Source organism: Bos javanicus, chromosome 1 (genome assembly GCF_032452875.1).
Source record: "Bos javanicus breed banteng chromosome 1, ARS-OSU_banteng_1.0, whole genome shotgun sequence".
Classification (NCBI taxonomy): Eukaryota; Metazoa; Chordata; class Mammalia; order Artiodactyla; family Bovidae; genus Bos; species Bos javanicus.
In genome coordinates this window covers 117,585,798-117,612,831 of record NC_083868.1, presented here as the reverse complement: position 1 = coordinate 117,612,831, position 27,034 = coordinate 117,585,798, and the positions used below count along the sequence as shown (strand labels likewise).

The following is a 27,034-nucleotide window of genomic DNA, read 5'->3' as shown; positions in this document are numbered from 1 at the left end:
ATATATTCAGTAACTGTTGTCATATTGACTCTTTCTGTACACACCTGAGCTCCTATGTGCCAAGCACTGTTCTCTTCACAGAGGTGAAGATGATAATGAACCTCACTCAAAGAGCTCAAGTCTGATAGAGTTAACAGTGGTAGTATTTAAAGTCACTTAATCCTCACAGGAGTTTTGTGAATTGGGGTATAATCCTTGCTCCTTGCTTAGTCACCTCCGACTCTGCAACCCTGTGGACAGTAGCCCACCAGGCTCCTCTGTCCATGGGATTTCCCAGGCAAGAATCCTGAAGATACCATCCTTATTTTAGATTAAAAAAAAAAAAAAATCTGAGATCTAGGAAGGTTAAATAATTTCCTAGAATTCACAGTGAGTATATAAAGGGGCCAGAATTTCATGGTTATGCACTGTAAAAAGTTTGTGATTATTTTAGTGAAACCACAAAAGGGATGGAATATTGGTTCACCTTAGGAAACTAGAAGGCATTCCAGAAGAGATGGCAGTGAGCATCTTAAGAAACAAGTAGAAAGAAAGCCAGGTGAATTGGAACTATGTGAAGATATATACATCAGGACTGGAGGTTATTTTATCAACAAAGAGTAGGATGCTAATTACTATTCCTTAGCTGAGGAAATGGCTTGAAAACTGATTAGGTTTTATTTTAATTATCAGAAAAGAAATCTTTTAAGAGTTTGAGATTTATTTAGATTTTTTGTTTGCTCATTAGTATGTAAAACTGGTATTAAAGTTAGCATTTACAATATTCTATTTTAAACTGATATATTAAAAGAATTGATTGTATTTAAGTCATGAAATGATTTCAGTTATCCCTTGATACAGAATAAAAAAGTATAATCTAGGATTCTCAGGCAAATTCTAATCTAAATGCCTATTACCTTCTTTTTTGCCAAATTATGGCCAGTATTGGTGACTTTATCCATATGGTGTCTGAACTAAACTTTACACTGAAGTTTATATAGTTCTATAGTTTATAGTTACATGAAGCCATACTTGGTCTCTACAAGCTTTTAAAGCCTAACATATATAAGTATTAATGATCTATACATCCTTTCCAGTTATTAGGTATACAGAAGCTCCTTTTCATCTTAGCAATACCAGGAAGTGAAGTAGTATGCTGTAATTAATATTGTAAATGCTCAGATAAACAAGCTTAGTGTTTTCCATGCATTGACTCAGAGTTTAGAGGATTAAAAAGTTCAAAGATCACTGAGGCATAGATACCAACCCCTTCATTTTACAGATGAGGAAACTGAGGCCAGAGGAAGCTAAATAGATGATTTACTGATGGTAGGTAGTGAGTAACAAAACCAGGATTGTAACCATATCTACTTAGATTACAATATAAAATGCACCACTATATCAGATAGGATATTTCTGAGCCTCATAACATTAAGGATCCCCATCATCTAAAGTAAAATAGTCTTCAGATATATTAGCACCTAAATTTATCACTAAATACTAAATGAAGAATGTGTAGTAAAGTTTTACATAAAAATAATTTAAAGACATTTTTCTGTTTTGATACAGTAGATTAATATATCAGATTTATATTTGCAAGAAAAATCTAATAACTGTTCTTTAAAATTTACAAAAACACCAAGAAAAGGATATAGGTCCTTGCTATATACATAGGACAATATAAACTGCCAAAGAGGATAATTATTCAGCCTTCTGTGTCATTATCATATACATGCTACAATGATGCTTGAACTTGAGATGTACTTACCAGCTAGACTGTTCCCAATTGTTTCTAGGAAAAAACTGGGCTAAACCACATACCTTACTTGGTGATTTTTGCCAGGTACAAGATTTTTGCAAGCTACAAAGCATGTGGGTCTGCCAGATGGTTGAGTTCCTGGTTAACCAACCCTCCAAGTACTGTTTGCCCAAAAGCCCTCTGAATCATTTTTACAAGCCAGTTTTTAAAATGTAAAAACGAGATATTAAAAACATAAAAATCTATAGAAGAGGAGTAATCATCTGAATTTACTGCAATAAGTAACCACTGAAATTTTTGCATGAAAGTTAATTAGAATATATAGTTAGTAAATGAAGAGATGGGGAGCAGATACTGCTCATTTGAAATATATCTTAAGGTCACTGAATTGAGAACTCCTGAATAGAACTGGGAGTTAATTTTTAAAGTAGCATATATATTTCATAGGCAAGTTGGAAATAGTGAAACAACAAAGGATTTTTAGAAGTCACCTATTTGCTGAGATCCTCATTTTCAAAGTGAGAGCTCTGAGTATGAAATTCTGAAAATAGACTAATAGTCTATTTTAAATTACTATTTTGGTTTTAAGTAAAACAAAAATGTTTTTATTTACTTTAAGAGTTGGAAGGGAGCTTACATTTTTTTAGAATAATTTAATGAAATATTCTAATTTTTTCCAGTGCATCTGGGGGAGGTGGTGTAGCCATTGACAACAAAATAGAACAAGCAATGGTAAGTAAAAATTTATAGTCTTCTCATTTCATACATTCTTGGGTTTTATCAGTCCTAAAAAACAAGTATCTAATTTCTTTAAACCAAGATGACCAAAGTATATTTTTCAATAATAAGATTTAGTTGAAAATGCTAAAACATTGAGAATTTTTCGTCTAGAAATACCACTGGAGTTAATACTTTTCCTACTTGAACATCTTACATTTCATGTTATGCTATTGATAAGGACCATTTTGGGGGATATATATAATCAACATGCATTTGATCCCCTAAATATCTCAGCATCAAGAATAATTTAGAGACCTGGACTTCTCTGGTGCTCCAGTAGACAGAGAGTGTATTACTCAGCTTTTATAAATAGACTTGTTTCTATTGACTCTGATATTGATTTCTGCTGTTTTACTTTTTCTTAAAGATTTATACTCAACATTATTAAAAATATTTTGATTCAAGTTATTAAAACCATAAATAGGTTATAAATAAAGGCCATTAGTCTGCTTTTTTTTTAATCCTAAGATTTTGAAGTTGGAAATTGCAGGTCACTTTATTTCTTAAAGCTTTACTGTAACTAGTTTAATAGCAATTTAGTTTCCTTTGTTCTCTTCATCTGACATCTAAGTATATGATTTTAAGCTTTTTTTTAATTCTAAGCTTTATTAATAGACAATTTAAGGAGCTGATTTTTTTTTTAATCACTCCAGACTTTGAAAAGAAAATTCTGGACTTGCTGCCCCAGTTGGGAACTAGATTTTTTCCACCCCATCTTCCTCAGGGTTGGTCAGGAAACAGTAGAAACATAAAAAGCAAGAGCAGGAAAATTAGCATAAAATCGTCTTGTGTTTATAAGGCACAACACAATCGTCTTGTGTTATAAGGAGAACCAGATAGCAACTCCTTCCCATTTCACTCTTTTTGATATTCCTAATTTTGTTTTTCACAGGATCTGGTGAAAAGCCATTTGATGTATGCAGTAAGAGAAGAAGTGGAAGTTCTAAAGGAACAAATAAAAGAATTAGTTGAAAGAAACTCTTTACTTGAACGAGAAAATGCACTGTTAAAATCTCTTTCAAACAATGATCAATTATCCCAACTCCCAGCCCAACAGGCCAATCCTGGTAGCACTTCTCAACAGCAAGCAGTGATAGCACAGCCTCCGCAGCCAACGCAACCTCCACAGCAGCCGAATGTCTCCTCAGCATAAAGCTTTCTTGCCTCATTAAGAAAAACTGAAAGCAATCTATCCTTGTGTGCCACTGGTGTTCTTTCCACTTTATACGAAAGCAAGTAGCCATGCTTCAGTTGTGTGTTTGGCCCTTTCAGTATTAGACAATCATTCTACAAGAGCTTTTCCTCTCTTTGAGATGTCATGCAGCGCTGTTGGTGTCCAGTTTCTGTCCTCAGTACACAAGGAGAGTGATAGATGAGGTGTATTAAAGTGAGCAGAGTTTGCATTTTACCTGGTGCGCACGAGTGGGGTCTTTTCAGAGCTTTGGTGGCTCTCCCGTGTTTCCTATTACCCATGGATTTTCCCTGAGCCTTCCTATCACATTATAAATAACAGTTCATCTAAAGAGCCACTTTTCTTTCAATATCAGTAACATTTGCCTACATAAGTTTTCATTTATTTGTGTTTTATTTATTACAGGGCTGCTATTTTCATAATGTACATGAACAATGTCACAGAACTTTTTTAATTTTTTGGAATAATTATAAGTATCAGTAAAGGAATTGAAAGACAGGATTGCATTTAATAGATAAAATGTTTAGGCAATAATTGAACAAAAGAATCCTGGCATATTTCTAACACTAATGGCAATTTACCTTCGGTATTTATTTTCAGTAGTAAAGACCCAGCTTGAATGTAAATTTTGTATAGTGTAAGTATGAAGAACATAGTGCAACTGTACAGGTAGTCACCAGTTATTGTGATATAATAAATAATTGGGCTATTTTGATGAAGAAAACTTTGTTCATTTGTTTCTACTTTCTAATAGAGAAATTGCCACGATTCCTCTGCTTTTTGACATTTCGTATGACTTTTTTCGGGTGGGAATAAAAAGCTGTGAAATTGTTCAACCTACTTTGTAACCAAAGAAGCAAAGCTGTGTAATGGAGTTTTGTTTTTTTTTTTTTTTTTATAATGCACATTCTTTATGTATTTTTATTTAGTGTTTTCTCGGTCACAATTTTCTTTGCTGTCTAGCATGATCTGCATGACCTATAATCTTTGAACCACTTTCGTACCTCATGTTTTTATCCAGCACTCTTATTGTAATATGTACTAGTCTGTGAACAATGTCAAATAAAAAAGAACGAACAGGTAGTGTGGTGGAGCTGAGCTAGTGTATTATACACTAGTTGTAAAAATAAAAATGAAGTGAGCCATCTTTTGTTCATTTAAAATGGTGTTTTGAATTTCGTATGCAGAAAACGTTTTGTTACATTGCAGATTTTAATGTATTTAATAAATGCAACATGCAGATTAAGTGCAGTGTATACTGAGTATTTAAATTAAAATGTACATTTCATAAATACAGTTTCAAGAGAAAGCATCATTTTGTGTATACTAACACATTAAGTGTATGTCAGAAATTGATGTATAAATATATATTTTAACACATTTTCTGAAATTAAACTGCAGTTTTGTTGAAATATTTGGCTCTATATGTGTTCAAAATTTAATTTGATTAGATTTGTATTTTCACAGTTCCAAATATTCCTTCAATGAAAACCTGTTACTAATGACTTAAGGATGGTTCTTAAATCTTCAAGGTAAAATAACTTAAAGAATGCAAGAACAGTGAGCAATATTTGTACTCGATACTCATATTATGTCAATGACATTTAAGTAGGAAATCCTTGTCTACCAAAACTTTTACTTGAATTCAGAAAGGTGCCTGTAGAAATTAAGATGCTCTATATCTATAGCCAACTAGCTAATCAGGAGTTATTGAGAATCAATAATTAGCTCTCTGCATTAAAAGAAGATAAATGTTCTTTATTTAAAATAAAAACTTAAACCACAAACTCAATGCATAAAATCAGAGTGTACATGGAACTTCCAATTATTTTATATTCTAGTTATGCTGCAGGATAAATTCACTAAAAACAGAATTTTAATATTAATAGAAATAACTAAAGGAACTTAAGTCCTTAGACTTGAAGCAACCCGAAGATATGTGGAGTAAGATTGCTAAGTAGAGCTGTATCAGATGAGCTAGAAAGTGAAACTTCCTTGTTGGAATGTTTACCAAAAGGCTCTCCGGGTGTGCCCCTGAAGTGCAAACAGTATATTTAATATAGGTGGAGAAAAACTAGCATTAGAAAAAGTTGGGATTTTTCTGAAAATATCAATTTTGGTGTTGGGAGTAGAAAAACACTATAATTCCTAAGTAATAGTCACAAAGGAAATGATTCATATGTTTAAAATGGTAATTAAAAGCAATTATTACTATTACAGTTTTTAAAAATCACAGTAGAATACATGTATAGTTCACAGAAGAAATAACTGGCAGTTTCTAAGTGTTCAACCTCTAGTAATCTAAGAAATACAAATTAACATTTAACAAAATTATTTGTCTTTAAATAGCAGGACCTAATGTAGAAAGGCAAGCTTTCTGTGAATGTCTAAAAAGTAAGTTGGCAAAAATGTACTGAGCCTTAAATATTAACAAACTTTTCAGTTCAATGACATGAGAAGATAACTAATGGTGCCATGTTCAAAAATGCAAAACTATAGTCGTGCCTGTCGTTCGCTTCCCAACTCCCTGCCTTCCCTTTGGACCTGTGAAGGAAGCCTGTACCATCCATACCTACTCTCATGAGTCCCTCACTGCAAAGTCAGGGACAACTTAGGGTGGAAAAGCTTGTCTGCATCAGATAGACTGTATTTTAAGGTAACATCAACCATTCCTCCAATTGATTAAATCTTTAAATTTCAGTGTTACCTCTGATATTTAGGGTCTCCAGTTACACATAGCTGGAATATTAATTTAAGATGCCAGTTTAGGAGCACATTCTTTGTATGAATGCCATCTGTAATTTTCTCAGTGAAATGCTCATAGGCCAGGGTACCACAGAAGTTTTCTGTTTATTTACTTTAGCCAACTACAAAATCAGGACATTTTGTTTCTGATATGGCAATGTGTACAAACTTTATTGCCCCCCCTAAAAAATTAGGTAGCTACAATGTGATTTTATAGCTTACTATACCACCCCCCAAAAAAGGGGTTGTGAAATATAAAATACATGGTTATTTTAACTCATAATTTTTTGTCCAAAAATAGCTGGATATTGCCAAGTCTATTTCCAGTGTTCTGAACTAAGCATAACAAGTATAAAGACAGGAATGCTTTATCATCAAGCCCTCAATGATGGATAATTAAAACTCATTATTCTGTCATGGGTCAGAGATGAGGGTATTTCTCCAAGTTCCAAACACTAGTCACTAATGGACCTTTAAAAAAAAAATGGAAGGGGATAAAGGGGTGCAGTGTTAAGATTATACTTAAGATTATAGCAACCAAAATATCTGTTCATGAGAATTCTTTGTAGAACCAGAATTAAAATATCACTGGGTTTTAAGATGAAGTCTTTTTTTTTTTTTTTTTTAAGGAAGTTCTAGCTCAATGGCAGGCACTTTAAGATGTGACTCAATTCTCTTTAATAATTGAATTCAATTGAAAAGGACAAAGCCCACCCCTCAACATTCAGAGTTTAAGGATATAGATACACCAAGAGATAAAATGACAATAATAAAGATCTGTTATGCACCATTAAGGATGGCTTTGTTAGGGAAGATTTCCTCTTAGAGATGACACCTGAGTCTTGAAGTTCACAAAAGTAAAACTGCTCAAAGCAGAGTATAAGCAAGGCTTGGGTAGCTACAGAACTGTTGTTTTCTAGGACGCAGGCAGTCAATGACTGCCTCACTCACCTGGGTAGTCTGGCATTGATTAGGAAAGCAGGAATGATTTAGTAAATTTAAGCAATGCGATTGTAATTAGAATTTCATTTCAGGAAAATTAATCATTCCAGCAGTACATAAGAGGTCATTGAGGGGTAAAACTAGAAGCTGACAGATAATTTAGGAAGGACAATAGTATTACGTAAAAGAAATGATGGATAGGCAAAATTACATAGGCAATCTTCTGACATTCGTGAAGGAAGTTGGTCGGGAGTCTTTGTATCATCTTTGCCTCCATGATGAACATTCCATTCCCATCATCAGGTGCCTCTTGCTCCAAGGAAAGATCAGAGAGAACTCTTAAGTCTTAGAAAGTTTGAGTAAGACTTGCTTCCCTGTATCTCTATGAAATGAAAGTCTTTGTTTCCTGTTTAAGGAATTTCAAGAATTTAAGTAAAGGGTAGGGGGGACTAGACGAGCCTTGGCTGTCTTTAATGCCTTTGTGTAAATCCAGTCCTAAAGGTAAGCCAAATTTAGCCCTTTTATAGTGACTAGGAATTAGAGTGGCCCAGAAGGATGAATTCAATGTCTGCCCCTCAGAGCTCTGTCTTCCTCCCCAGAAAGGATAATATGGGTTCTACCTCCATTGCAGACATTTGACAACCCAAATCAGAATGGGTTCTGCTAGGCTGTAGCCTTTGATTCTTTGACACAGTTCAGTTCAGGTTTCTTTCTGCCCTATGAGCCCCTGCCTAAGCAAAACTGGACATTTTCTTCCACCCTCCTGGCTGGTAATCCGTGTTTATATATTCTAGCAATACTAATAGTTTATTATTTAGAGATGTATATTTGCATCCTATTTTTTACCTTTTTGACTTTCCAGAATGCATTCCAGTTTCATTTATTTCTCTAGCAGGTCTCAGAATTTTTATGGTAAGATCAGCTGTTTATAAGCATGTATTCCTTTCATCAGTAGAGAGATTCTTATAAAAGTGCTTCTTAATGATTTCCTTAGTCTGCAATTGGACTGACATGTGTTCACAAATAATAATGCTAAGCGGGGCACTATACAAAGAAAGTTAAAGGTCTTAGATGTCCTTTTTGTTTTTAACAGAATCATCAAAAATAAAAGTAAGACAGCCTTTCAGGATTGATAATGGTAAAGTAAGAAGCTGCTGTTTTGCACTGGCACACTCTACTTGGCTCATAGAACTTGTTCAGCATTCTTGGATCATGTGAGTTAGATTTATTTTTCCTTCTCCTCATCAGGGAAACTGATAGATTAAATAGTTTCGGGAATTTTCCCAAGGTCTAATGTCTTACGTTGAGCTATTAAACAGAGCACTGAAGTTTATGAACTAAGGTATTACCCATGAGAGCCAAAGTTACTCCTCTGAAAGAAGGAAAAGGTGCTTTGATCATAAAAATAACTGAATTTTAAAATATAGCAAATGTAACACTTTTGCTTTCCCATAAAAAGTTGAATTTACCTTTTTAATTCATTCTTTGCATGCCTGATATATTTCTGTATAACAACCATAAAGTATGCTTGCCCACTTTAATTCAGAATGTTTTCCAGATCTCAGTTCTTGCTGTCATTTAGCAGGCAAGCAGTATATCTATAGATAGGTCATACCTGAGGCAGTCCATGAACAGCAAGGGAACATTTTTCTCACACTTGGGTGTGAACTGTCACACTAGAACTGAATTCTAGTGTTCCTACTTTAAGAAAACAATAAAAATTCACAAAATATATATAATTTAATCAGGTGGCAGATGGACAGAAAAAAATATGCATAACTTTGTTATGCCCCTAAATTTTTTTTTAGAAACTTGAGTTTTGTTTTTTTATTTTATAGGAACACTCTTGAAATGCAATTCAATTCTAGTTCAGTCAGGCACTGCCTACAACCTGAATGGAACGTTTGGGAGTAGAAAAATGAGGCATGATTTAAACACTTCAGGAGTTCATGGTCCAATGTAAAAAGCTAGAGCATCACATTGTTTTTCAAAGTATGTCTCATGATTTGTGGACCTCATTTCATTTGTGGAATGAAACATTCTTATAAATGAACAGTAATACTGCCATGCCATGTGAAACCCTTTGACATTACCAGCAAACAACTTGAAATCACCAAAAAGCTTTAACATCAAATACTTAGAAAAAGGGGGCCTGGCGAAAAGACCTTGCATTTCTATATTTAGCCTGCAAGGTATCCCCTAAGAAAGGAACTAGTCTGAAAGAGAAGTTTACACATTTCTTAATACTCTAGTTTGTAGATAACAGAATTGATTTAAATTAAAATAATTCTTGTATCATGAATTATATCATCTATTGTCATTATCTTAGCTGGCAAAATCAGCTACCATTCAGTGAACCAAGTTAATAATAACTCAGGTACCTAATACCAAAATTAAATCTGATAAAGCTGAGAATCCAGAAGGAAACACATTGAGTAAATGATAAAAGTGACATTTCAAATCAATAAGGGAAGAATGGATTATTCAGCAAATAGTACTAAGACAGCATAACCTTTTGGTAAAAAATAATTTTAGATCTCTAACTCACAAAAATTAATTCCAGCAGGACTCACGCTTTTTGGTCACATACACATATTTAGAAATATCCCTGTGAAAATGTATGTAAGCAAGAAGTTTTGCAAGTAGGTTGTGAAGAGATGCCCAACTTTAGACAAATAAGGGGAATGCACATTAAAACACGAGAGACTATCTCAGATCCAGTTGGCAAAATATTGAAAGTATAAATCAAGAGTGTGAGGAAACAGAATTCCTACCTTACCACGGAGCATATAAATTAGCACAGCCACTTCTAAAGACAACCTAATGCTATCCATTACAATTTTAAATTCACATGCCCCATGACCCAATATTTCTAATTTTTAATGAAACACATTTTACATACGTTTATTCATAATGTAGCTTCTACGGTGATGTCTGTTGTTCCTGTGGTTGTAACTATAAAACTGGAAAAACCAAAATATGCATCTAGGCAATGGAGCATGGTACGTGTTACACATGGTACATGTTATAGGTCACTAGGCGTCAGTGAAAAAGAATCAAGAGTCCTACATGCACTGACATGGAAAGATCTCTTAAGATACAATGTTAAGTTTTTTAAAAGTTTAGGGGAAAATAGAAGGATAATACATGAAATACACATGGTACCACTGATGTTAAAACACATACCACACCCATTCACACAAATACTGTATAGTGTACATCTGAAGTACCTAATTGTGTATTATAAAAATGTATAGAGAAGGTCTGGAAGGGTACTAACCAAACTGTTCACAGTAGTTTGGTGGAGTGCATTAGCTTTACCTGTAATGTTTGATGTTTTTGAGTATGCATTCATGTATTGTTTGTGTAATGGACCAATTAATAAATTAGAAATAAAATAAAATAGAAGATGTTTTCTTCTTGTCTGTTGCTAAAGTCTCTCCTGGTGCTTTGGATCTTATCCTTAGCCTTGCTCCCCACAATTGCTTTCCCCTCAGTTCTCTCCCATTTCTTTTCCTTGGCTCTCTGCTCTGGCTTCATGGCATCAATATTTACACAGGCTCAAACTGATAAACAAATGGTAAGTAACTCCTCTTCCCCAACTAGGAATGTGCCTCCTCCACTTGCCTTTCCTTCTGCCTTTCTACTTCTTTCTCTCCCATTGACTGCATGTCACACACAATCTGATTGAGTCCCCACTGTGACCCCAAACCATTTTTGTCACGATCACCAGTGGTCACTTTGCTACTAATTCCTTTCAGTGCATTTCATTCTTACCTTATTGAACTGTTTTACCTAATTTCAGCTTTTTATCATTTGTTTAGCCTAGTAGATAGTTTTCTATCTCTTCATTTTCCTCCTTTTCATTTTTTAGGGATTGCTCTTGTAATATGTGTGTGTGTGTGTGTGTGTATACAAAGTTGAATTTTTTTAACCCAATCTATCTTTTGGGTATGGTGGAAGGCAGCCCACTTGGCTTACAGGATCTTAGTTCCCGACCAGGGATTGAATCTGGGCTCTCTGCAGTGGAAATGAGGAGTCCTAACCACTGAAGCCCCAGGGAATTCCCCAATCTATATTTTAATAGATTAGTTAACTGTCTCCATCTATTATCATCACTGGCACTTTTAGGTATGTTTCTACCATCTTGTTTTGTGTTTTCTGCTTGAAATGTTTTTTAGATTCCCGCCCGCCCTTTTTCCCTTTTCTTGCCTTTTGTTTTCTTATTCATTTTTATCTCTTCTAAGGGTTGGGAAGTTATACATTCCATGTCCATTCTTCCAGGGGTTTATCTTACAGGTTTTATCATTTTGTTTTGGAAATTTTCAATTATGTACAAAAATAAACAGCATAATGCATTTCTATGTACCTATCATTCAGTTTAAACCATTATCTAATCTATTATTTACACTTGTGCCCCATTTCCCCCATGGACCTCTGAATTATACTGAAAGAAATTCAAGATACCATAACACTTAATGTATTTTTAAAATAAAACATCTTTAAAATATAAGGTTTCTTTTAAAAAAATAACTGTACTATTATTCCACTACAAAAGTAACAATAATTCCTTCCTTAATATCATTAAAAAATAATCAATGTCTATGTTCCCCTGCTTATTTTAAATTTTTTTCATAGTGCATTTGTTTGAATTTGAATCAAACTAATGTCTATATGTTGCAATTGCTTGGCATGCTTCTTAAGTCTCTTTTAATCTATAGATTCCTCACTGCCCTCTTTTCCTCTTGAAATTAAAAATCAGAGTTGTTTGTCCAACAACTTTCCCAAGTTTTCCTGATTACATTCTTGTACAGTCACTGATCCCTGCATTTCCTGTAAATTAGTTAGATCTAGGAGCTTAATCAGATTTGGGTTCATATCTTGTCAAGATTAATTCATAAGTAGTAGTGTATACTTCCATCACATAAGGTCTGGGTATCCCTATTTTGTGATTTTGGCAACACTGATAAGCATTACCTAGACCCATTAACCTATTAACTCTCTCGTTCCTTCTCACTCATTAGCAAAACACTTTCTCTAGAGAGAAAATTACCCTTTTTAATAATTCAGTGACCTTGAAAAAGTGAAAGTGAAGTCTCTCAGTCGTGTCCAATTATTTGCAACCCCATGGAGTGTAGCCTACCAGGTTCCTCCATCCATGGGATTTTCCAGGCAAGAATACTGGAGTGGGTTGCCATTTCATTTCCTTCTCCAGGAGATCTTCCCAACCGAGGGACTGAACCCAGGTCTCCCGCATTGTAGGCAGACATTTTACCGTCTGAGCCACCAGGGAAGTCATGGTGACCTTGAGGTACAGTTCATATAAGGAGGTCAGGGACTTAATGCTTTACTTTAATTTCTCAGTTTTCAAAATAATGAGTATCTGGAAAGGAATAAAAAGTAAATGAGTGATTGAGGAAGACTTCCTTGATATTTTATTCTGAGAAACAGAATAAAGTGAGTTGATCTGGGATGGTCTGTTTCAGGGGCTGGTAGGGAGACACCAGGAAATAACTACTCCCAAAAAGCTGAGGTTGAGAAATGGCAACCTGAAAACTTCTCTTTACTGCTGAGTCTGGGAGTAACTTGTGAGTCAAGAGTACCTTGAGGGAATAGAGACAGGAAGCCCGTATCTGGGCAGCTTGGGGGCTGGGTCAGAGCAGCGTACACCACCGGAGAAAGCAGGTCAGGGTGCCCTGAGGACCCAGGGAGTGAAGAAGAGTTACACAAACGGAGTCCTGGAATATTGTGTGCTTAGTCTATGCCAAGTGGAGACTGGAAATACTCTCCTTACAAGCTGACAACAAGCCAGGAAGTTTCCTAAGAAACACAGCATGGATGGGTAACATTTAGCTTATGCCGCATTTCTTCTAGCAAGGCAATAAAATCAACGACACTGGTGCCCATGTGTTCTGTTTATTGCCTTTGTTAACCATGTCTTGACTCTTTACAAGGATCAATTTATTATTCTTATGGTCTTGCCCTGGACACAAGAAGAGACTTCAGTATTGAGACATGAGCTTAAGTACCTCCTAGTAACCACTCCTCTCATCCTCCTGTCTCTCGCTACCCTCTCGCCCTTTCCTCTCCCCTCTCCCCACCCCACTCTGCCCCTGTTGACTGTCCTTGGTAAACAAACGCTCTTCGGGAAAGATTGAGAAGGAACCTCTTCCCAGAAATACCAGCATCTTTTTAAAGGGGACTCTTGAAGGCTACCCCATCCCGCTCTCCAGAGAGAATGAGCAAGTAAAAATGGCACCAGCTGCAGAAACACGGCCAACCCCTGGCTTCCAGTGACCTTGAGTTCCAAACCTGTGAGTTTTGGCTTTTTTCCTGCCTTCAGCTTTCTGAACCCATCCAGCTCAGCATTAGGTAATCGCTGTGATGATGGCTGACTCATCTGGGAATGCAGTTTTCCTGGAGGTTTGCTTTGCTCAGATAATCACACCTTGGGGGGCGGGGAACAACAAAAACTGGTTAACAAAGGCTTCTACCCCTGGATATTCAAGAATGTTGCTGGCACAGGGTGGGGAATCTCAGGGGGAGAAAGAGAAAAGACATCCGTGTTCTGGAACCAACTTGTGGGATATAAAGTTGCTATTTAGTCGATAAGTGATGTCCAACTCTTTTGCAACCCCATGGACTGTATAGCCCGCCAAGCTCCTCTGCCCAGGGAGAATACTGGAGTGGATTGTTATTTCCTTCTCCAGGGGATCCTCCCAACCCGGGGATGGAACCAGAGTCTTCTACATTGGCGGGCAGATTATTTTTTACCACAGAGTCACCTGGGAAGCCCCGGACATAAGGTGAAGAATCCAAAAACCATGGGGCAGGAAGGTTACAATACTTAAAGCCAGAAGCTGAGTGGTATGGAACTGAAGGAGAGGACTTCCGTGCTGGTACAGTGGATGAGAGGCCACCTGCCAACACAGAGGACGCAGGTTCAGCCCCTGGGCCAGGAAGCTTTCACCTGCTAAAGGGGCAACTACTGAGTCCATGCTCCAGAGCCTTCCAGCTTCAGCTGCTGAGCCCATGTGCTGCAACTACTGAAGCCTGTGTGCTTAGAGCCCGTGCTCAGTAACAAGAGAAGCCACCTCGTGAGAAGCCCACACAACTCGGGAATAGCGCCCACCCGCCGCCACTAGAGAAAGTCCGCGCACACAGCAAAGAAGATCCAGTGCAACCAAAAATACAAATAGTAATAAATAAGTACTTTTTTAAAAAACAAAGAGAATCCCTCCTTTGCCATTCACAGCCGAGGACCTTCAAGCCAGATTGCCCTCAAAGGTAAGATCTGTGCGAGCAGGGACTCCACCTTAGTTGTACTTTTGGTACCTAATACTGTTACTAAATGGATAAATGAACAAGGGCTTGCACATAGGTTACGCATTCTTTATTTTGAGTGTTCTGATCTGTAAACATAGCCTGAGATAACAAGTCCTAGGCTTGTTGTGAGGATGAAACAAGGTGAAATACATGCATTGCTTAACTGGGACCTGGCCCATAGTGAGCACTTCTCGACCAAAAGCCCTAGGAAAAGATTGGGTGATTTTTAGGACCTGAGAATAGCACCCATGGTAATAGAGGTCACCTAGATAAGTTAAACCACCTGCTACAAAGTCTTTTTCCCCCTTTATCTCATTAAATCCTCACAACTATCCTAGTGAGTCTTGGGAAAGCAAATATTTTGCTCATTTGACAGATAGGGAAACAGGTGTAGAGAATCCAGAGAGAGATCTTATAATCTGTGTAAGATCTCCAATCTGCTGAGTGGTAGAACTAGATTCCAGGCTATGGAAAAAAACCACATCGCATGTTTTTGTTCCCATTGTACTTAAGTGAGTTAGAGGTCAAAGGAAGAAAAAGCTCCTTTTCTAGAACACATTACATTGAAGCTGTACACAAATTATTTCTATTCATTGATTCATCTATTTGATTTCATCGAGGCAGGTCTATGATTCAAAAGATGGCCATGTGGCAGCCTGAATGGGAGGGGAGTTTAAGGGAGAATGGATACATGTAAATGTATGGCTGAGTCCCTTTGCTGTCCACCTGAAACTGTCACAACGTTGATAACTAGCAGTACTCCAATATAAAATCTAAATCTCCTGACTCATCCTCAACCCTAGTCTGCAGAGTTAATCTCTGCTAACAGTTTTCTCTGCATATAATTAAGAAATACATGCATATACACATTTTGTGGTTTTTTTTTTTAACATAAATGGGATCATACTAAACATATTCTTCTTCACCTTGCTTTCTACAAATCTACAGTAATCATGGACATCCTTCCATAACAGTATAATCCAGACAATAAAATGCAACATAAACTATTTTAAATAAGAATTTGATGAGTTTTGACAAGTGTACACACTCGTATAACCACAACCACAGTCAAGATGAAGAGTAACTCTATCACCTTAACAATCCCCTCCTGCCCCTTTGAAGTTGAGTCCTACCCATTCCTGCCCTAGGCTGTTTTTTTCTGTTGTTCGGGTTTGCAGGAGGATTTTGTTTTCAGACTTTTTGCTTGAAATTTTAGGTTTCCTTTATCTTAAACTTCATATAAACTAAATTATGCAGAATTAATCTTCTGAACCTGGCTTCTTTTGCTCATTGAAGTATTTTTGGACATTCATATTTGTCGCTCTATCAGTAATTCATTTCTTTGTATCCCTGATTAGCATTCCATCATAGAGTTCACCACAGTGCATCCATTCAGTGTCAGTGAATAACGGGCCGCTTCCTGTTTAGAATTGTTATGAATAAAGCTGTAGGAACATTTGTGTACAGATCTTTGTATGGATACATTGTTTTCTTTTCTCTTGGATAAATACCCAGGAATGATTCATACGGTAAATATATAGTTCAGTTGATTTTTTAAATGGCCGAAGTGTTTTCCAAAGTGTTTACATGTCTTTCTCACTGAGAGTTCCAGTTGCTCCACATTCTTGCCAGGACTTGGTATTGTCACTCTTTAATTTTAGACTTCAAAGAAGTATGTAGTGGTGTTTCTTTTTTATTTATTTATTTATTCTTTTCTAATTTTATTTTATTTTTAAACTTTACATAATTGTATTAGTTTTGCCAAATATCAAAATGAATCCGCCACAGGTATACATGTGTTCCCCATCCCAAACCCTCCTCCCTCCTCCCTCCCCATGTAGTGGTATTTCATTGTGACTTTTTTTTTCTTTTTTTGGCCACATGGCGGCATGTGTGATCTTAGTTCCTCAACCAGGTATCAAACCCATGTCCCCTGCAGTGGAAGCACGAAGTCCTGACCACTGAACCACCAGGGATGTCCCTCACTGTGATTTTTTTAATTTGCATTTCCTTTGTAACTGATGATGCTGAGCATCTTTTCATATGCTTATTGGCCATGACTATATCTTCTTTTGTGAAGTGTCTGCAAATCTTTTATCCATTTTTATTAGCTTATTTGGTTTCTTATTATTTAAGTTGTAAGATATCTTTATGTATTCTGTGCACCATCTTTCATTAGAGACAGGTATTAAAAATATTTTCTCTCCGCCTGTTTTCATTTTGAGTAGAACATTTTAATTTGATGAAATATAGTTTATCAAAATTTTCTGTTATAGTTTATGTTCTTTCAGTCTAATCTAAGAAATCTTTGCCTACTCCAAAGTCAAGATGGCTTTCTCCTTTGTTCTCTCCCAGAGTTTTTATGTATTTAGAGCTTTTATATTTAAGTCTGTGATCCGTTTTGAGTTAACTTGTGTATGTAGGATGGAATAAGAGGGCTCCCCAGGTGGCGCTAGTCGTAAAGAATCCGCCCGCTATGCGGGAGATGTAAGAGACATAGGTCCAATCCCTGGGTTTGATCCCTGGGTTGGGAAGATCCCCTAAAGGAGGGCGTGGCAACCTACTCCAGTATTCTTGCCTGGAGAATTCCATGGACAGAGGAGCCTGGAGGGCTATAGTGCATGGGGTCCAAAAGAGTCAGACACAACTGAAGCAAGTCAGCGTGCACACAAGATAAGAGCTTAAATTTACCCTTTTGCATATGGATTCCAACTGAAAATTACCCTTTCCCTATTGAATCTTAGAATCTTAGTAAAAAAGTGGTTGATTATAAATGTAAAACCCACACAATGTAAATATAACCCCATGGACTGTAACCTACCAGGCTCCTCCATCCATGGGATTCTCCAGGCAAGAATACTGGAGTGGGTTGCCATTTCCTTCTCCAGGGGATCTTCCCTACCCAGGGATTGAACCCGGGTCTCCCGCCTTGCAGGCAGACGCTTTAACCTCTGAGCCACCAGGGAAGCTAAATATAACCCCTAATTTTGTCAATTCTGTGCCATTGATCTACATGTGTATCTTTGTGTAAATACTATATGCTCAATTTCTGTAGCTTTATAGCACATTTTATTTTTTTTTTGAAAGGCCTTCCTTATTTTTTTATTGAAGTATAGTTGATTTACAATGTTGTGTTAATTACTGCTATATAGCAAAGTAATTCAGTTATGCATATATATATATTTAAATATATATATATATGTATATATAAACCCTTTTCCATTATGGCTTATCATAGGATATGAATATAGTTCTCTGTGCTATTCAATAGGGCCTTGTTGTTTACAAGTTTTAAAATAGGATAGTTTAAGTCTTCAAATTTCTTCTTTTTTTTTTTTTAATTAAGGGTGGTATGGACTATAGACTGTTTTGGTGAGTCTAAATTCTCTACATTTCCATTTAAAATTCAGGATCAGTTTATCAATTTCTACCCCCAAAAAAAGGCTGATGATATTTTTATAGGGATTTATTGAAACTGTAGATCAATTTGGGGAGAAATACCATCTCAATATTGAGTCTTCTAATCCATGAACATAGAATTCCTGTCCATTTCTTTAAGTCTTTATCTTACCAATATTTTGTAATTCTCAGTGTATATTTCTTTTTTTGATAAAATTGCCATTAGACCCATTTATTTTTTGATTGATTTTTAGCTGCACTAGGTCTTTCTTGCTGCATGTGGGCTTTTTCTATTTGTGGCGAGCAGGAGCTACTCTTCATTGCAGTGCGCAGGCTTCTCATTAGAGTGGCTTCTGTGTTTTAGACCACGTGTTGCAGACCACGTGCTCCAGGTGCCCACTTCTGCAGTTGTGGAACACAGACACGGGCTCAGCAGTTGCAGCTCGTGGCCCCTGGAGCACTAGCTCAGTAGTTTTGGCACATGGGCTTAGTTGCCCCATGGCATGTGGAATTTTCCCGGACCAGGGATCAAACCCGTGTCCTCTTTACCACTGAGCCACCAGGGAAGCCCACCTTAACTTGATCACCTCTTTCTCCATGTAAGATGATATTACATCTTTGGTACTGGCTTACAGTAACATCCATCTCTGTTATTGTAAGCCATCAAGTTTGTGGCAATTTGTATGGCAGCCACAGGAAACTAGTGCACAGTTCTTTCACTTTTCTCCCCCCTTACTCAAGTACTTTACAGCAAGTGTTAGTCGCTTAGTCCTGTCCTACTCTTTGCAACCCTACAGACAGTAGCCCTCCAGATTCCTCTGTCCCTGGGATTCTCCAGACAAGAATACTGGAGTGGGTTGCCATGTGTTTCTCCAGGGGATCTTCTCGACCCAGGGATGGAACCCAGGTCTCCTGCATTGCAGGCAGAGTCTTTACAATCTAAGCCACCAGGGAAGCCCATTTTTACAGCGAATCTCAGTTCAAATGTTATCATTTAACCTTTTCTTCTTTCTCCTCCCCTCCCCATTTCCTATAAGCAGGAGTGCACCTCTAGGGGCCTCCTTACATTCAAGTGCACGTTGTTGGCTAGAAGCTTCCTACCTGGTGCTCTGTGCCTCAAACTGCTTCACACTGGCAGACACAGTATCTGATTGTTCCTTAATGTATTTTTAATGAGGCCCCACATCTAAAATAACTTATGCAATCCCCTCTTAAAGACAATTTCCAAACTAATTTTAAACCTACATTTAAAATGTGTCTTCCAAGCCAGGCATAAAAACAGTGTTTCAAATAATATTTGATCTGAAAATATTTCACTATTCCCATTCACCCTTAATAAAATCATCCCCAACTTTCTGGCTTCTAATTCTAGACTAACTGCTGCTAAGCTTCTGTCTCCGGCTAGCACTGAATCACCTGTGCTGCAGTTCCCCTGAATGATCAAACAAAACAGGAAGAAAATAGACAACTGTCAAATAACTGTAGTTTTCCAAGAGGCATACAATATGCAGTTTTCCAATAGGGATCTTCACTTTTCCTCCTCAATTGCCCTGTAATGAGAATGTATTTATTTTTTCTGGTCCCTGTCTGTCTCTCCCCAGCCACTCTCTCTCTCTGAAAGTTTCTCCCTGAAACCTCAATCATACAAGAGTTTCTTCTTTCTCTGTCCTTCACCCTAGAATACTTTCCTACTGAAACTACCTAACAGACCGCACCAGGTTCAGAGTCCAGTAACTAAGGACCAGGTGTTATTATCAAAATAAGCATCCTTTGTGTTATAAGGGAATGTGCTAGACTGAGTCAAAGGACACAGTTCAAGTCCTGGCTCTGGTTTTGTATGTCTTAAATCTTTTTTAGGGAAGTTCACATGATGTAGGGTTGAGTTTTCCACCCTGTGAGATGACTTTGTGTAGACACTTGGCAAGAGGATCAAACCAGTCAATCCTAAAGGAAGACATTCCTGAATATTCACTGGAAGGACTGATGCTGAAGCTGAAACTCCAATATCTTGGCCACCTGATGTGAAGAACTGACTCATTGGAAAAGACCCTGATGCTGGGAAAGATTGAAGGCAGGAGAAGGGGACAACAGAGGATTAGATGGTTGGATGGCATTACCGACTCGATGAACATGAGTTTGAGCAAGCTCCAGGAGTTGATGATGGACAGGGAGGCCTGGTATGTTGCAGACCATGTGATCACAAAGAGTTGGACAGGACTGAGCAACTGAACTGAACTGAGACACTTATCTAGCAAAAAATTATATTCACTCACATAGAAAGTTATGCAAACTAATGTCCAGTTTGTGTGATTCAGTTCAGTTCAGTTTAGTTGCTCAGTCGTGTCTGACTCTTTGCGACCCCATGAATCGCAGCACACCAGGCCTCCCTGTCCATCACCAACTCACGGAGTTCACTCAGACTCACATCCATCGAGTCAGTGATGCCATCCAGCCATCTCATCCTCTGTCGTCCCCTTCTCCTCCTGCCCTCAATCCCTCCCAGCATCAGAGTCTTTTCCAATGAGTCAATTCTTTGCATGAGGTGGCCAAAGTACTGGAGTTTCAGCTTTAGCATTGTTCCTTCCAAATAATACCCAGGACTGATCTCCTTTAGAATGGACTGGTGGTTTGTGTGATTAGGTCACCTCCATTTTGTGTGACCTAATCACCTCTATTGTGCTTTTAACACCTCTCTTTTAACATTGTCTATTCATTTTTTTCCTTTTAATTGTGGTAAAATACACATTATAACATTTTCCATTTTGTTTTTTAAATATTTATTTACTTATATATCTATTTAACTGCATTGGGTCTTAGTTGTGGCACTTTGTGGATCTTCATTATGGCATAAGGACTCTAGCTGTGGCTCAAAGGCTTGGTTGCCCCACGGCACGTGGGATCTCAGTTCCCAGACCAGGGAAGGAACCCACATCCCCTGCATTGCAAGGCAGATTCTCACCCACTGGGCCACCAGTCAAGTCCCTTAACTGTTTAAGTGTATGGTTCAGTGGCATTAAGCTCATTCCCGTGGTTGTGCAACTATCACCACCATTCATCCACAGAATGATTTTCATATTGAAAAACTGAAACTTTACATTTTCTGTGACCCCAGACCCCTCTGGCAACCACTATTCTACTGTCTGTCTCTATGAATTTGACTACTCTAAGTACATCATATAATTGAAATCATTCACAGTATTTGTCTTTCTGGCGTGCTTCACTTAGCATAATATCCTCAAGATTGATTAGTGGTGTAGTTTAAAGTATGAATAATATTTCATTGTGTTTATACACCATATTTTATTTTTTTACTTATTCATTGATGAACACTCGGGTTTCTCCCTTTCGTCTATTGCCAAAATGCTGCTATGAACATGGGTGTCACATTGACTATTCTTCCTTTTCATAAAGAAATGGTGAGGCTCAAGCATCTTTTTTCTTGTGGGGCGGGTAGTTGTAGAAGGTCTTGTAGGTCGTCATAGAACTGTTCAACTTCAGCTTCTTCAGTGTTACTGGTCAGGGCATAGACTTGGATTACTGTGATATTGAATGGTTTGCCTTGGAAACGAACAGAGATCATTCTGTCATTTTTGAGATTGCATCCAACTACTGTATTTCGGACTCCCTAAGGGATTCTTGCCTGCTGTAGTAGATATAATGGTCATCTGAGCTAAATTCACCCATTCCAGTCCATTTTATTTCACTGATTCCTAAAATGTCAACGTTCACTCTTGCCATCTCCTGTTTGACCACTTTGAATTTACCTTGATTCATGGACCTAACATTCTAGGTTCCTATGCAATATTGTTCTTTACAGCTTTGGACTTTATTTCCATCACCACTCAACATCCACAACTGGGTGTTGTTTTTGCTTTGGCTCCGTCTCTTCATTTTTTCTGGAGTTATATATGGCTGGGGGTCAGGGAGAATGTAAAGTTTCCAGTAGCATATTGGGTACCTACTGACCTGGGGAGTTCATTTTCTAGTGTCCTATCTTTTTTCCTTTTCATACTGTTCATAGGGTTCTCAAGGCAAAAATACTGAAGCAGTTTGCCATTCCCTTCTCCAGAGGACCACGTTTTGTCAGTACTCTCCACTATAACCCATCCATCTTGGTTGGCCCTACACAGCATGGCTCATAGTGTCATTGAGTTAGACAAGGCCTGGTCCATGTGATCAGTTTGATTAGTTTTCTGTGATTGTGGTTTTCATTCTGTCTGCCCTCTGATGGATAAGGAAAAGAGGCTTATAGAAGCTTCCTGATGGGAGAGAACAACAGACTGGTTCCAAATAGGAAAAGGAGTACGTCAAGGCTGTATATTGTCACCCTGCTTATTTAACTTCTATGCAGAGTACATCATGAGAAACGCTGGGCTGGAAGAAGCACAAGCTGGAATCAAGATTGCCGAGAGAAATATCAATAACCTTAGATATGTAGATGATACCACCCTTATGGCAGAAAGTGAAGAGGAACTCAAAAGCCTCTTGATGAAAGTGAAAGAGGAGAGTGAAAAAGTTGGCTTAAAGCTCAACATTCAGAAAACTAAGATCACGGCATCTGGTCCCATCACTTCATGGGAAATAGATGGGGAAATAGTGTCAGACTTTATTTTTGGGGGCTCCAAAATCACTGCAGATGGTGACTGCAGCCATGAAATTAAAAGATGCTTACTCCTTGGAAGGAAAGTTATGACCAACCTAGATAGCATATTGAAAAGCAGAGACATTACTTTGCCAACAAAGGTCTGTCTAGTCAAGGCTATGGTTTTTCCAGTGGTCATGTATGGATGTGAGAGTTGGACTGTGAAGAAAGCTGAGCGCCGAAGAATTGATGCTTTTGAACTGTGATGTTGGAGAAGACTCTTGAGAGTCCCTTGGACTGCAAGGACATCCAACCAGTCCATTCTGAAGGAGATCGGCCCTGGGTGTTCTTTGGAAGGACTGATGCTAAAGCTGAAACTCCAGTACTTTGGCCACCTCATGCGAAGAGCTGACTCATTGGAAAAGACCCTGATGCTGGGAGGGATTGGGGGCAGGAGGAGAAGGGGACGACAGAGGATGAGATGGCTGGATGGCATCACTGACTCGATGGATGTGAGTCTGAGTGAACTCCGGGAGTTGGTGATGGACAGGGAGGCCTGGTGTGCTGCGATTCATGGGGTGGCAAAGAGTCAGACATGACTGAGTGACTGAACTGAACTGAACTGATGGGAGACACTGACTGAGTGGGAATGGGTCTTGTTCTTATGGGCCAGACCATACTTAGTAAATCTTTAATCCGATTTTCTGTTGACCTGAGGCCAAACTATGCTGGAGGTAATGAATACAATGACGACCTTCTTCAAAGGTCACACTGCCTGCACTCAGTGCCCCTGACCCTGCAGCAGGCCACCGCCGACTTACACCTCCACTGGAGACTCCTAGACACTAATGAGCAAGCCTGGTCAGTCTCTCTTGGGGCCACTGTTCCTTTTTCCTGGGTCCTGTTGCACACAAGGTTGTTTGTGCCCTCCACGACTCTGTTTCCCCAGCCCTCTGTAAGTTCTGACAGCTCTGTGGTGGGGATAATGGCGACATCCTCCAACAGGGCTTATGCCATACCCAAGCCTGCTGCACCCAGAGCCCCTGCCCCTGCGGCAGGCCACTGCTCACCTGTACCTCTGCAGGAGACGCTCAAACACTCAAAGGCAGGTCTGGCTCAGTCTCTGTGGGTTCTCCTGGTGTGCACAAGGAGAGCCCTTGTTTGAGACCTCCGAGTGTCTCTGTTGGTTATGGGGTTTGATTCTAAATGCACTTTTGTCCTTCCTATCATCTTGCTGGTGCTTCTCCTTTGCCCTTGGACATGGGATATCTCTTTTTAGTGGGATCCAACATTTTCCTGTTGACGGTTGTTCAGGAGCAAGTTGTAATTTTGGAGTTCTCGCAGGAGAAGATGAGTTCATGTCCTTCTACTCTGCCATCCCAAACCAGAGTGATTGATATTTCTCCCAGCAACCTTGATTCCAGCTTGTGCTTCTTCCAGCCCAGCATTTCGCATGGTGTACTCTGCATATAAGTTAAATAAGCAGGGTGACAATATACAGCCTTGACGTACTCCTTTCCCGATTTAGAACCAGTCTGTTGTTCCATGTCCAGTTCTAACTGTTGCTTCTTGACCTGCATACAGTTTTCTCAGGAGGCAGGTAAGATGGTCTGGTATTCCCATCTCTTGAAGGATTTTCCATACTTTTTTGTGATCCACACAGTCAATAAAGCAGAAGTAGATGTTTTTCTGGAACGCTCTTGTTTTTTCAATGATCCGATTCCTCTGCCCTTTCTAAATCCTGCTTGAACATCTGGAAGTTCATGGTTCACATACCCTTGAAGCCTGGCTTGCAGAATTTTGAGCATTACTTTGCTAGTGTGTGAGATGAGTGCAGTTGTGTGGTAGTTTGAGCATTCTTTGGCATTGCCTTTCTTTGGGATTGGAATGAAAACTGACCTTTTGCAGTCCTGTGGACACTGCTGAGTTTTCCAAATTTGCTGGCATATTGAGTGCAGCACTTCCACAGCATCACCTTTTAGGATTGAGTGCAGCACTTTCACAGCATCACCTTTTAGGATTTTAAATAACTCAACTGGAATTTCATCACCTCCACTGGCTTTGTTCATACTGATGCTTCCTAAGGCCCACTTGACTTCACATTCCAGGATGTCCGGCTCTAGGTGAGTGATTGCACCATCGTGATTATCTGGGTCATGAAGATCTTTTTTGTACAGTTCTTCTCTGTATTCTTTCTACCTCTTCTTAATATCTTCTGCTTCTGTTAGGTCCATACCATTTCTGTCCTTTATTGTGCCCATCTTTGCATGAATTTCTCCATTGGTATCTCTAATTTTCTTGAAGAGATCTCTAGTCTTGCCCATTCTATTGTTTTCCTCTATTTCTTTGCATTGATCGCTGAGGAAGGCTTTCTTATCTCTCCTTGCTATACTTTGGAACTCTGCATTCAAATGGGTATATCTTTCCATTTCTCCTTTGCCTTTTGCTTCTCTTCTTTTCTTAGCTATTTGCAAGCTCTCCTCAGACAACCATTTTGCCTTTTGGCATTTTTTCTTGGGGATGATCTCGATCACTCCCTCCTTTACAGTGTCATGAACCTCCATCCATAGTTCTTCAGGCACTCTGTTTATCAGATCTAATCCCTTGATTTATCTCTTCCACTGTATAATCATAAGGGATTTGATCATACCTAAGTTGTCTAGTCGTTTTCCCTACTTTCTTCAATTTAAGTCGGAATTTGGCAATAAGGGGTTCATGACCTGAGCCAGTCAGCTCCGAGTCTTGTTTATGCTGACCATATAGAGCTTCTCCATCTTTGGCTGCAAAGAATATAATCAGTCTGATTTCAGTATTGACCATCTGGTGATGTCTATGTGTAGAGTCTTCTCTTGTGTTGTCGGAAGAGGGTGTTTGGTATGACCAACATGTTCTCTTGGCAAAACTCTGTTAGCCTTTGCCCTGCTTCATTTTGTACTCCAAGGCCAAATTTGCTTGTTCCTCCAGGTATCTCTTGACTTAGGCCCTATTTTGCATTCCAGATATACAGATGATATCATCCTTATGGCAAAAAGCAAAGAGGAACTAAGGAACCTTTTGATGAAAGTGAAAGAGGAGAGTGAAAAAGTTGGCTTAAAACTCAACATTCAGAAAAGTAAGATCATGGCATCTGGTCCCATCACTTTATGGCAGACAGATGGGGAAACCAGGGAAACAGTGACAGACTTTATTTTTGGGGCCTCCAAAATCACTGCAGATGGTGATTGCAGCCATGAAATTAAAAGACACTTGCTCCTTGGAAGAAAAGCTATGACCAACGTAGCATTAAAAAGGAGGCATTGCTTTGCCAACAAAGGTCCATCTAGTCACAGCTATGATTTTTCCAGTAGTCATGTAAGGATGTGAGAGTTGGACTATAAAGAAAGCTGAGCTCTGAAGAATTGATGCTTTTGAACTGTTGAAGAAGACTCTTAAGAGTCCCTTGGCCTTCAAGGAGATCCAGCCAGTCAATCCTAAAAGAAATCAGTCCTGAATATTCATTGGAAGGACTATGCTGAAGCTGAAACTCCAATATTTTGGCCACCTGATGTAAAGAACTGACTCATTGGAAAAGACCCTGATGCTGGGAAAGATTGAAGGCAGGAGGCGAAGGGGATGACAGAGGATGAGATGGTTGGATGGCATCACCGACTCAATGGCCATGAGTTTGAGTAAGCTCCAGGAGTTGGTGATGGACAGGGAAGCCTGGCGCGCTGCTGTCCATGGGATCGCAAAGAGTCGGACACAACTGAGTGAATGGACTGAACTGAACTGTGGCTCAAGCCTGTCTTTAGTGGATTTCTAAGCATCTAGCTGGAATTTAATAATATTCAAGAGGATTGTCTTGTTTTATTGTATTTGTTTTTAATGGTTTTACTTTTATGACAAATATACTAGTTTACAAGGGCTACTACCATAACAGAGGGCCACAAGCTGGATAACTTAAAAAAAAAAAAAATTACCTTCTAGTTTTAGAGGCTTGAAGTCCAAAGCCAAGGTGCTGGGAAGGCCATGCCCCCTCTAGGACTCAGGATGGACTCCTTCCTTGCCTCTTCCTAGCTTCCTGTGCTGACTAGCAATCCTTAACAATCCCTGATTTGTAGCTGCATCAGTCCAATCTCTGCCTTCAGCATCACGTGGCCATCTCCACATTGTCTCCCTTTTGTGCATATCTCTGTTTCTGTCTAAATTCCCTTTTTTATAAGGACACCAGTCAGACTGGGTTAGGACGCACCCTATAACCTCACTTTAACTTTATTGACTCTATTTCCAAATAATGTCATGTTTGAGTGTCATGGGAGCTAGAATCTCAATATATTTTTTGGGGGAAGGG

The 27,034-nt window shown here is 38.6% G+C and overlaps 1 protein-coding gene across 5 annotated transcripts in view; it reads left to right on the top strand.

Annotated features, from left to right (window-relative positions):
• Window positions 1-10,812, top strand: part of TSC22D2 (TSC22 domain family member 2) — a 51,749-nt gene extending 40,937 nt beyond the window's left edge. For 2 of the 5 annotated variants that reach the window (XR_009736770.1, XR_009736772.1), the window contains 2 exons: window positions 2,419-2,470; window positions 3,411-3,447. Coding sequence is in view for 2 of the 5 variants with exons in the window: in XM_061418997.1 (XP_061274981.1) it covers window positions 2,419-2,470; window positions 3,411-3,671 (313 nt within the window). In the remaining 3 variants the exon portion in view is untranslated. Of the gene's footprint in view, window positions 1-2,418; window positions 2,471-3,410 lie in introns of all 5 variants that reach the window. The other 3 variants (XM_061418997.1, XM_061419006.1, XR_009736771.1) reach the window with 2 other exon arrangements.
• Window positions 10,813-27,034: the final 16,222 nt, after the last annotated feature.